This window comes from Vespula pensylvanica, chromosome 3 (assembly GCF_014466175.1).
Source record: "Vespula pensylvanica isolate Volc-1 chromosome 3, ASM1446617v1, whole genome shotgun sequence".
In the NCBI taxonomy this organism is placed as follows: domain Eukaryota; kingdom Metazoa; phylum Arthropoda; class Insecta; order Hymenoptera; family Vespidae; genus Vespula; species Vespula pensylvanica.
Genome location: NC_057687.1, coordinates 7,357,873 through 7,370,996, shown reverse-complemented (window position 1 = coordinate 7,370,996; position 13,124 = coordinate 7,357,873). Strand labels below are relative to the sequence as shown.

The 13,124-nt window shown below is 29.3% G+C and overlaps 1 protein-coding gene across 5 annotated transcripts in view; it reads right to left on the bottom strand.

Annotated features, from left to right (window-relative positions):
* Positions 1-13,124, bottom strand: part of LOC122627978 (poly(rC)-binding protein 3) — a 185,241-nt gene that overhangs the window by 43,386 nt on the left and 128,731 nt on the right. For all 5 annotated transcript variants that reach the window (XM_043809716.1, XM_043809715.1, XM_043809718.1 and 2 more), the window contains exon 2: positions 5,882-6,137. In XM_043809716.1, the coding sequence (XP_043665651.1) occupies positions 5,882-5,962 (81 nt within the window). In that variant the 5' untranslated portion in view covers positions 5,963-6,137. The remainder of the gene's footprint in view (positions 1-5,881; positions 6,138-13,124) is intronic.

Genomic DNA, 13,124 nt, shown 5'->3' with positions numbered 1-13,124 from the left:
AGAGAGAGAGAGAGAGAGAGAGAGAGAGAGAGAGAGAGTGAGTAGAAAACTCTAGGGGAACGATCGTGGTGTGAAGTGTACTGAGTAGAAACCTTTCAAGAGTAGGAAGAGAGTGGGGGAAGAAAGAAGGAGAGAGAAAGAGAAAGAGAAAGAGAGAGAGAGAGAGAGAGAGAAAATGCAGAAGAAGGTGGAATAGGATAAAGGGAAACCTTCCGGGAGGGCTGCTCTTCTACGATGATGGCGTGGCATCATTCAGATATGCAGAAAGGTGCAATAATTTCAGCTATGTACTTCAGCACGAACTGTAAGCTAAGTCTGCCAGTGTATGGGTGGTGTATATGTAGAATAATGTCAATGTATATGCGTGCACAGGAGTCTCGCGTTGCATACGTCGTCCTACGTGGCAGCGATCGAACTTATGATTCTATCTCTTCTATAATGCGCTTGCGTGTATATATGTATGTATGTCTCACTCTCTCTCTCTCTCTCTCTCTTTCTTTCTTTCTTTGTGTATGTATGTGTACGTGTGCGCGTTTGCGTTGGTGGATGTATGAAGTTGATTATAAGTGCACGTGGCTGCTCGACACCCTTCCTACACAACTATAATTACGTTTTATCGTGTACGCGAAGCGCGGGACATTTAAACGTTCTGCTATTGCTGTCCACTGCACGCGAAAATGATACAATTTGTTTTTCTTTCTTTTCTTTCATTTTTTATCTCTCTCTCTCTCTCTCTCTCTCTCTCTCTCTCTCTCTCTCTCTCTCTCTCTCTCTGTCTCTTTTTTTTAATCATCCCTCTGAAATGAATTTACGAAAACGCGCGTGATACACGGAACACGGATATGATGCTTTTAACAATATGTACTATCCCAGGGAAATGAAATTTTCGATTCGTGAAATATATATATATATATATATATATATATATATATATATATATATATATATAGACACACAGGTACATCTATATAACGTATATAGTTTAATCGTAACGCTAAACGATGCCATCTCTCTGTTAATTATCGAATCAATGGATATTAATAGTACGTTATTGTACACGATGAAGAACGGCCGTGTTGTATGCATTTATCATCGATGATTCGATCAGACACCGTCACGGAGATCTCGCAATTTGATGTTCGTCATTATTCTTCATTTAAAATTGTTGTTTCTCTGTTTATATATATATATATATATATATATATATATATATATATATATATTATAGATATCGTATATTATATGTTTTTTACGTTACATCGACCAATAAAAAGACATTCAGAATCTTTCAAACGTTTCTATTGGTCGAACAGAATCCTTTCTCTCTCTCTCTCTCTTTTTTTATGGGAAATGAAAAAGGATACGTATTTCTTCTTCTTCTTCTTGTTTTTCTTATAGAGAAAGAAAGAAAAGATAACATTAAAAGTTCGCAGTCGTAGTCGAGTAAAGCAAAAATCCAGAAACGTTTAAGTTATTTCATCCTTCTTTGCATTACTTTTCGCCTTGGTTGCATTACTCTTTCCAAGTTGTAAAAAAGAAAATGAAAGAAGAAGAAGAAGAAAAAGAAAAAGAAAGAGGAGGCTGGAAGAAGCGGGAGGAAATAAGTTGACGGCGGTTAAAACAAAGAGAAGGAAATATAAATTCTTGGCAGTCGTTCAGATACCAAAGTCTTCTCTCGCGTATTTCAGGATCCGTCGTTCGCTCCCCGTGCGAAACTTGCAAAAGATTTTATCTGTCTCACTCTATCTAATCTATTTATCTGTCTATCTATCTATCTATCTATCTATCTATCTATCTAGCTAGCTAGCTATCCATCTATCTCTATCACTCTATCTGTCTCTTTCCCCCTTTCTTCTTATTCGACAACAGTTCGTGGCGGGAAAATGAAAATTTCACTTTTGGATTCGAACGTCTTTTACACGTCTTTCAACAAATCGGTTTACGAAACGATAGTGAAAATAGAAGAAAGAGAGGGAGACGAAATAAAAAAGTAAAGTGAAAAAGAGATAGATAGATAGATAGATAGATAGATAAATGGATAGAGGGAGAGGGAGAGGGAGAGAGAGAGGATTAAAGAGAAAGAAATGTGAAATAAAGTTACTCGAAACTTTAGACGGTCGATTAAATTAGCGCGTTCCTTCGATAGAAAACTCTTCTCATGAAATAAAGTCGAACATGATTTCTTCTAAAGACGGAAATCCAGGTTTTAAATGGAGTAACTCTCAAAGCTTTTCCTTTTAATTAGTTTTATCGAAAAGGAAAAGAATCGATATGTATATACGCGTGTGTGTTTGTTAAGAGGAAAAAGAGTTAATAAATAATACGTAATATATATATATATATATATATATATATATACACATATAATACATAAATTATATATAATACAAATAATAACAAATATATATATATATATATAAAATAAAAGCTAAAATTTTCTACACGATTTTAAAAACTGAATTACTCTTTTTCGAAAATATTCAATGCTGTAAAATCAGCCTTGTAATTTTCCAATCTCAATAAATAAATAAATAAATAAATAAACATAAAAAAGATTCATTTTCAAAATCAGCCAAAAACTTGTGACCCATCTTATACACGATACGTATGTGTTTTCAAGATAGAAAAGAGAATCGATAGCGTATATAAGTATATACATTTGTATGCGTGTATGTGTGCACGCGAGCACGTGTGTAGCAAATAGATACACAATACAGGAGTTCATTTCCTTCCTTTTCTTTTTCTTCTAACTTTTTCTTATCTCTCTTTTTCTTACACAACACACACATAAACAAACGGACAAACAGGATAGATAGATAAACAGACAGTCAGACAAACAATGAGAAAGAGAAAGAGAAAGAGAAACGTATTATGTATATATACGTATGTGCGGAACAGTATCATCTCCGTGACCCAGGTCAATAATAAATCGGTTAGCAAGCGTGCCAAGAGTAACGTGGCTCTGAATCATCGGCTTATTTTATATATTTTTCGATGGCACCGAGAGACACGAGGAAAACTCGATGTTTCTCTCATCTACCCTATGATAGATAGATAGATAGATAGATAGATAGATAGATCTTTTATTTCCTACTCAATGAAATCTAACGTCATGTCACGTACGCTCGATATTTTTCTTTATTTCCTCTTTCTCTCTCATCTCTCCAATCCATGGGTTTAGTTTTAACAATGATCTTTGAAAATGAAAAGGATATATTAAATGGACGTTCGATGATTATATTTTGTTTTTAATTTTTTTTTTTTTTTTTTTTTTTTATAGTCGTTTGTTAAAAAAAGTCATTTCGTTTAGTTGCTAAATGTAACTTTGATATCATAATTTTTATTATATATGTATATTAATTTTATATTTATTATATACACGTGAAGAATGTTATACTTATTGTGTATATATTAATTTATTATATAATTAATTTAGAAACGATACAAATGAAATTAAATTCATTTTCTTGAAGAACGATTTAATCTCTTTTTCTTTTTCTTAGATTCTTTGAAATCAATTGACTCTTTGTTTCTATATTCGTATTTGTTATTACTTTGTTAAAGAAATTTAAAGGAATCCGGTGAAAAATTTAGAAACGCTAATTTCTCTCGCGAAAGCTCCGACGAAACAACAAACGAACAAATGAACAAACAAAGAAACAAACGATGTACAAATCACGTTGAAAATCGCAGAGCATATTCGGGACAAACTTTCGTTATCATTTCCTTTACATCCTTCGAGATCCTTTGTACGATACGAAGGCTTTGTGTCTATTTGACAAAGAGGAGGTTTGGCCTCGAGGATGGCGGAGCGAAACCTCTGTTTCCTATGTATGTATACATATGAAAACAAACACGTATATTACATGTATGTGTGTGTATATCTGTATATGCCAAAATGTGACAAAAGAAAAGAAAGACGATGTGTTGGAATAAACATTTCGAAACTATGTACGAAAAGGTCCATTCATGAAGGTCTCTGTCTTTCTGAAATAAGGTATGTGATATATATATATATATATAAAATTTCATTAGTTTATTTACGAAAAAAAGAAGAAAGAAAAAAAAAGGAATGTAAAAATTTTTATTCGATAAATATCGAGAAATATATATATATATATATATAAAAGAACGTATATAAGAAATTTAATATCTATATTATAAAGAAATAAAAAATTATAACTAAAAGCTTTTAATTTTTAATTTCTATATATGATATATATATATATGTGTATGTATAAATATTTTATATATTTATACAAAATATCCCGTATATTCTATAAAAATAATATAACTGTATTTTATATACATATATAAAAAAAAAGCATTTTTTCTTTATTATATAGAAATTTTCTACAGAATATAAACATATGCTTATATTACATACGTATATACACATATATATATATATACACAGACATACATTAGCCTTATGAAAGGAGTAAATACTATTATTAAAAACTAATCAGATAAAAAAAAAAAAAAAAAAAAAAAAAGACAAAATGGAATAATCCTAAGGGTCATTTAAATATTCTAATAGAAAAAATTCGATATAAAAGATTCAATATTCAATTTTCTCCGTTCGTTTATTACCTGAAGTTTAGTAGTTTACTAGTAGCACGCTTAGGTTAACTTTGTAGCAAGTTTTGCCATTCTATTCGCAAAGACTACTTACTACCACTATTACTAATACAACTACGCCCACACAAATACGACATAACTCTCTTTTTCTCTTTATATTTCACACACACACACACACACACACACACACAGAGAGAGAGAGAGAGAGAGAGAGAGAGAGAGAGAGAGAGAGAGAGAGAGAGAGAGATATGTAGAGTTAGATAGATAGAGACAGAGAAAGAGAGTTAAATGCACTCACGCGTACACAAGGTTTTCTCAGAGGAGTGTTGCAAAGTAGTGAGCGTGGAAACTCAGAACTCGAAGGTGAAAAAGGAGGAAAAGGTGGAAAAGGTGGTAGAAGTGTAAGAGGAGGAAAGAAACTGTACCAGTTACGACGACACAATAAAGATATAAATAAATGGGATCTGAAGGTTTCTACATTGAAAAAGAGAACGGAAGGTTCTCCTAACGCGAACGATAAAACAAAAATGATTGATTTCATTCTTTGACGCACATCGAATACGTCAATAACTAACATTTGTTAGAGATAAGCTTCTTTTTTTCCTCTTTCTCTCTCTCTCTCTCTCTTTTTTTTTTTCTTTAAATTGCCTTTTATTGGCCAAATGAAAGAAAAGAAAAGGAAAGGTAAGAAAAAGGAACGTTTTGTATATAACAAATTCATTGTAATAAATACATCAAAGGTATGTAAAAACTGTTATCGATGTTATATATGTAAAACGAATCAATTTACTGTGATACTCCGTTTTACTTATTTATCATACGATCTACTTTTATCTCGTTTAAGAACTATAAAAATATATTCATAAGAATGTAAAATTCATTTTTCCTCCCCTCCCTCTTTTTAAATAAACGTTGAATTTAAAAGTCTATTCGCCGAGTTTGCTTCTAATTTCTTGATTAATACGATAAATTTATTTATCATCTGAACGCTGATATAACATCGATTATTAATAAATATATCGTACTCTATGAAAGATATTTTAGTAGATCTACCATTACTCGATCGTGATAAATAAAATTTTTTTCAAATGAACAATATCATAATTTCACTGACAACAATAATCAGGCTGATAAAAATAAAAGATATATTCTTAAAAAAAGAAAAAGCCAGTCAAATCTTTCGATACCGCAAAAGGAGCAATGTTTTATCGACAAAAGAAAAAATATATAAAAAAAAAAAAAATAAAAAATACAGTTAATAATAATTAAAATGGAAATAATATTTTTAATAAGGACTAACCTTGCCCTGCATAATCAGACGAATGGTCAAAGTGACCGAAGGGTCATCATTGAGCGCTGGTTTATTATCCATGCCGTCCATTGCGTGCTCACGACTGCTACTTCTGTGATGAGACGTCTTCTTGTCGTAGTTTGCGGAGGGAAAGGGTGCGGAAGAGGATAAGGAGGACAGGGGAGAGGTTAGGCGTGTGATTTTGGCTGGGGGGGTCTCGGGGGATGTACTTCTCAAACGCTCCCAGGTATTCTCAGTCCTTGCACTGAAATTATTGAAATATTTTTTATTATTATTAATATAAGGATAAATACAATACAAAAGAAAAAATAAACGTGTGTATGTGTGTCTTTGTTTCTTTCTGTGTGTATAAATATTATATTCGTAAGAAATAAATCTTTTGTTTGTTTGTATGTATTGTGTGTGTGTGTGTGTGTGTGTGTGTAGGTATATAGGAAGAATACGATTTATTTCTATTTTCTTTTGTATACGGGTATATTTCAACTTTAAAATATAAGTACTTATATATGTATGTATGTACCCTTATCCGAATAGAATATCTTTTACTGCGAATAAAAAATGCCTTCTTTTGTCGCAAATATGAAATACATTATATACTAGGTCTTCTAGTATATACATTATATATTACTTTCTTTTATCCGATCGTATGATTTATAGTAAAATGTGGTATCATAAAAATGTGATATAGACGATGGCAATTAAGCTGAAATAAATGAAGTTTGACGTGATAAAAGTAATTTTGTTCTGTTATCCGGAAATATTCCGATATCTGAATACATCGGTAGACCATTTATTGTGTGTGTGTATGTACGTAAAATATATATCATCCATTTTTATTTTCACACACACACAATATATATATATATATATATATATACACGATTAATTTTTACTTATGTTTTTTTTTCTTGAATTTCGAAAATAGAACTAATATAAAAAATTTTTCTTTATTTTAACAACGAAATATTCGATAAAAAATGTACTCGATTCGTCTGTATATTTTCAATATCTGAATAAAAAAAAAAAAAAAAAATCAGGACATATAAAGAAGAGGGATTACGACGATCGAAGATGGACGATGGATCGAATATTATAAATTAAGGAAGGGTGGCTCTTTTTTCTTTGAAAGTAATAAAGAGCCCAGTTTGACGAGAAAACGGTGGGTACAAGTTTGACGGGTTTCTTGGGCAGTCCGTTACAGAGTTCAGAAACACGTTTTCTCGATCGTCCTTTAGAGAGTTTAGCTCGTTCATTGTATAAAAGGTGGCAATATGAAGGAAGTTCATTCTCTCTCTTTCTCTTTCTTTCAGAGAGAAATACACACACATACCATATATATACTGTTTCTTTCCGTATAATAAAATCATAAAAATTTCCGTAGTCCAATGGGCTTTAGCAAACGTAGTGGTGGTCCTTACAGAACTTGATTCGTTTTTCTTACTTTGATTCATGGCCGGTAAGTTTTATGAAAGAAAGATAGAGATAGAGATAGAAATAGAGAAAGAGAGAGAGAGAGAAAGGGAAGAGGGAGGTAGCGAGACAGAAAAAGAAAAAAAATAGAGAAAAAGATAGAGAGAATTCACGTATATGTATATTAAAATAAACTGGTTATATATATATATATGTATGTATGTATGTATGTATGTATGTATGTATGTATGTATGTATATATGTATGTGTATATACGTGTATTAAATATCTATACACGTATCTATATCTGCTATATATCTATACACATATTCATATAGATTATAGATTACTGATTATAGATACACATATGTGTATAGAGACAGGTATCTTGATATTAATAATAATGACGATAATAAAAATAATTTTGACAATATCTAGAGCGTTACATATCTCGGTATGTCTAACGGTTTTTACTCATGATGTTTCCGCTCTATGCACCCGTAGAAAAAGACTCGTCTTTCTGATGAAAAATTAATAGATACATATGTATTTACATACGTGTACATACATACATACATACATACATATATACATACACACATGTAATATAAATGTTTAAGAACATATAAAATTAAACGAATGATAGTCATTCGTCCAATGCTTGCCTTTCTTTTTATTTAAGAAAGAAAATTTTCTTTACTAGTATGTTTGTTAAATATGAACACATGTGAATATTCTAAAATACTTGGGATTAAGAGCTCCATCTAAGTCAGCTGTACGATCAACTCTCTCTCTCTCTCTCTCTCTCTCTCTCTCTCTCTCTCTCTCTCTCTCTCTCTGTTTCTCTCTCGTATATAAACACACACATCATACATACATACACACGATCACACGTTTGAAATTTGCGTTTACAGACACATGTTTACATCTGTGTTCGGACTCTCTTTTCTTAATAAACATATACACATACAAACACACGACGCACGCTTACGTTCTGCGTTTGTTTCTTTCCTTCTTTCTTTCTCTCTTTATCTCTATCTCTCTCTCTAATCAGTAACACGTCCGTGTAGAGTGTGTAACCGTTTCGCTCTGGTGCTGTTCGCAATGCAATTGAGCTGGAATTTAGTGCAATCTGCGTTCCGTTAGCCGAGCGCGTTTAACGCGAATCGCCGAACGTGATTGCCGAGAAAGAGAAGGAGAGAGAGAGAGAGAGAGGGGGGAGAGCAAGAGTAAAAGAGAAAGAGATAACTATTTGAAATTTTAGAAGAGGATATGGAAATGTGAAAAGCAAAAGGCCGTTCGTATCTCTCTCAAATACGAAAATTCACGTTCGATCAGCGTATAATTCAGTTTAAAGAACTTTGCTGTATTATTATGAACTTCTAAAATGTTTTAAATCTATGATGACGATGACGGTGACGTTCTCTATGTTTTTTTTCTTTCTATTTCACTTTATAATTTTGAATAAAAAAAAAAGAAACAAAAATTGAAAAAGAAAAAAGAAAAGAATAGAAATAAAAGATTCTCTCGTTAAACAAACAAACAAACAAATAAATAGATAAATAAATAAATGAAAAAGACGAAAAGAAATTGTACGAGGATCACGTTTAATAAATGTTCGATTAATTTGTTAGAACAATGCTGTACGATTTACGAACTCTTGAAATATTTTAAATACGTAATGTCGATAATGTTTTCCCTCATTTCCTCTTTCATTCTATAATTTTATAAAAAAGAATGAAAAAAAAAAGAAAAAAAGGATGACGATCATTTATTGAGAAGAGACGAAAGAAAATTACGAGAAGATTCAAACGGACGCAACAAGCACGATTTACAAAACGATCGAGACCCATGTAACTACTTACTTACTTACTATTGTAACTATAAAACGTCCAGTGTAATTTATCAATCTAACACTCGCGTTTCGCGCGTTATGCAAATCGCTTTGCCATGTGGCGTCCACGAAGCGAGTAATTAGGAAGTGCGTCACGCGATCGTCTCGCGAGAAATCGAACCTCATGATACGATACTTCCTTACAAAAACAAAGATAAAGATAAAGAAAAAGATAAAGATAAAGAAAAAGAGACAGAGAGAGAAAGATAAATTCGAAATAAGAAAGTTTATATATACACACACACACATATATATATACATAGGCTGGCTAATAATTAAATAAATAAAAAAAAAATGTAAAATATTTTTTTTGTATTATATATTAAATTTATTATTAAATTATATTATTATATATTAAATAATATTATATTGTATTATATACAATATAATCTCTCATATCGTATATAAATGTGTATTATATTATATTATAATGTTTACTTATAATAATATGATAACAATGATTAAGTATAAGTAATGTCTTTATTACTATCATTATTTTTAGGTTTATTTGTTTCTTCATGAAGATATTTAAAAATTATTTTTAATGATAGTTTGACTAAAAAAAAAAAATATTGGACGACTATGTTGTTTATTGAAATAACAAATACGAAAGATTTCGATTTTAATTATTAATTAAACTTTTTTATTTCTTCCAAGAAAATATTTTTTATTTTACTGCGCAAAAGAATTATGGCAAAATTATGATACTTCGTTATTAACATATATATGTGTGTATGTATGTATTTACGTGTAACAAGAGATTTTTCGTTAGTGTTAAATATTTTATCAAACTCAATCGATGACGATCGTAAGAAAAAACGAAAACAAGAATGAGGTTTTCAATGGGGGAAGAAAAAAAAAACAAGAAAAAGAAAAAAAAGAGAACAAATGGTATGAATCACGATTCTCACTTGATTTGATGTTTATCAAGAATGAGTTAGCAACTTGAAACAAAGTAAACTAACGTAAAATGTTTATTGATGGTTATATATATATATATATAAGAATGATTTGATTGTGATTTTTTTTTCATTTCATATATATCTACCGATGTATGTACGTGTATGTCAATAATCTGTAAAAAGATTAATCAAACTTCATATATCATTTATTTTGCATTATAATAAAATATGAAACTATTAAAAAAAATATATATATATAGAAGTATATGAGAATATCTAAATTTTATATATGTATATGTATATATAAATATAAAATTTTGAAAATGGTACACACAATTATAAACACGTATATACACGCGATGATTAATAATCATTTATTTAAAAAAAAAAGCATATAATTACTTCGGAAATATTTCGAATGAGTGCGATGAACGCTAGATCTCCTAGATTTATATCGAATAGTGACTAGAAATAGCTCTACTCGGTTTTACGTTGAATAGCTGACTTGCTTCTAAATCGTTGAACATTTCGCAAGTCTGCTACGAAATTTTACGTTCATCTTTCACGTTTATTGTTCTTAAATCTTCAGTAAATAAGCTTAAAAAATCTAATACGAAGGTTCGGTTGAGAGTATTAGATTTATCGAGTAAATAAAATAAAAGAGATAGAGATAGATAGATAGATAGATAGATAGATAGAGAGAGAGAGAGAGAGAGAGAGAGAGAGAGAGAGAGAGAGAGAGAGAGAGAGAGAATTCTTTATTTTCGTTAATTAGTCCTTTTCTAAACGAAGAAAAAAAATGTCGAACTATTTATCCTCGAATTGTTCATATATTCGCCTAACTAAAAATCTCACATATTTTTTCTTTTTTAAAATAGAAAAAAGAAATAGAATAAACATGCTTAAAGAATTATCAATTTCGATTATTTTTATATAAACCTAATAATAATGGTTTAAGTAGTTTTCTTGTTCTTTTTTTTTAAATTTTTAGGGAAAAAATCAATTAAGTATTTGCAAAATTTTAATTACTTTTCATACATATTATATATATATATATATATATATATACATATTATATATATATATATCTTCCTCATTATTTTACTATGAAATGAAGGAAAATTTTCAATGTTGCATTTTTAACATATTATTATAATTTAAAATAATATATTTTTTAACCTACTTAACAAAAAAGTAAAAGAAAATAAGTATAAAAAAAAAACAAAAAATAAAAAAGAAATAAAAAAGAAATAAAAAAATAATAAGAAAAAATAAACAGCAAGTACAAAAACGTTTCAAGTAATATATATATATATATATATATATATATATATATATATATATCGTGTGAAACGTTTGATATTGAAGGATCATTGACATTCGCGTAGATTTGGTGAAACGTTCGTTCGTGATTCGAGAACATGGTTGAGGAGAATGGACAGATGTTATTGATAGCCTTGTTTCAAATCAAATCGAGAATCGAATAACTCGTTACGAGAAACTCGTCATATTCGAATCATATATATGTATACACTATGCATGTGTGTATATGTGTACGTATATATATCTCTGAAACAAAAATTTCCAATTCAAATAATAATGAGTAAGAAGCATATATTGCATCGATTATATGCGTAATATCGTGTAACGATGTTCGATAAGCTACAACAGATTAAGTATAATAACAAAGTGGAGATCAATGCTGATTTGGCATTTAATTTTCTAGATTTTATCGGAAAATTTTGTTTTTCCATTTTTTTTCTTTTTCTTTTTTTTTTTTTTGAAAAATCTTAAAAGATATATCGTTACAAATTATAATAATATCTTCGCAAATAAAATCAATCATGAAAATTCAACATTCATTCGACATTAAAATAAATATATATGTCATGTAGGTTTGACAAATATTTTTTATATATAAAATATGAATTTTTTTTGAAACCTTTATTATGTGTTCCATAAAAATTTAATTCATCAGCAAATGAAAATATTAACATTCCTATTATTATGAAATAAAGAAATATATATATATATAATTTTTGTATCGAAAAAATTTGTGGATATTTGCAAAAAAAAAAATATATATATATATATATATATATATATATATATATAAGAGAACAAAAAAACATAAATAAAGAAATATGATAACGAGAAGAATAAGATGAGATGGAATGATTTTGATTCTATCTTTTTAAATTTTATTTTCTCGATCGAGAAAACCTTTATGCATCTGTCGACCAATTGATTTATCTTTCATCGTCACAAATATAACGATAAACGAATCATTATCGTAAATATTCCCTGTTGGACAGGCGTAACCGATTGTTACTTGATAAGAGAATTTTTTTTTTTTTTTTTATCGAACTGTTATTGAAATTTGTTTTTGTCACGAAAATCGAATACGAATTCAACTTGTGAATCTTTCACAGTTTTATATGCATGTTTTACTTTAGACATTTGCCAATAAATTGTCAATTCTATTTTTTGTTTATATACGTACGTAGATACATACATACATACATTTGTTTCAATATAAAATTTCACGAAAACTAAATTTTCTTTCACGATTTAATATGAATCTTCTTTGACAATTGACAATAAGTCTTCAATTTCATTTCATTTCATTTTTTTATAATTAAAATTTACTTATCTGTTTTTTTTTTTTTATGCTTTACGACAACGATCATCGATATTACATATTATGTCGAAATATGTATACGACATTCGTTCTATAAATGACGTATTACTCTTTACGTGTCTTTTTTATCAACAAAAAAATAGAGAGAGAAAAGACAAACGAAATAGAAAAAAGAAGGATAACACAAGTTATCATCGTTAAAAGAATTATCGTAAAGATATAAAATAACACTCTAGTAAAGTAATAATAGATTTATATATATGGGGAAAAAAAAAACAAAGAGAAGACACGCACATGAGCACATACACAAAAGAAGACGTTTATGTGGCACGATAACAAACTTTTTACGATCGATCGATCACTTCGTACTCGTATTCCATAAAG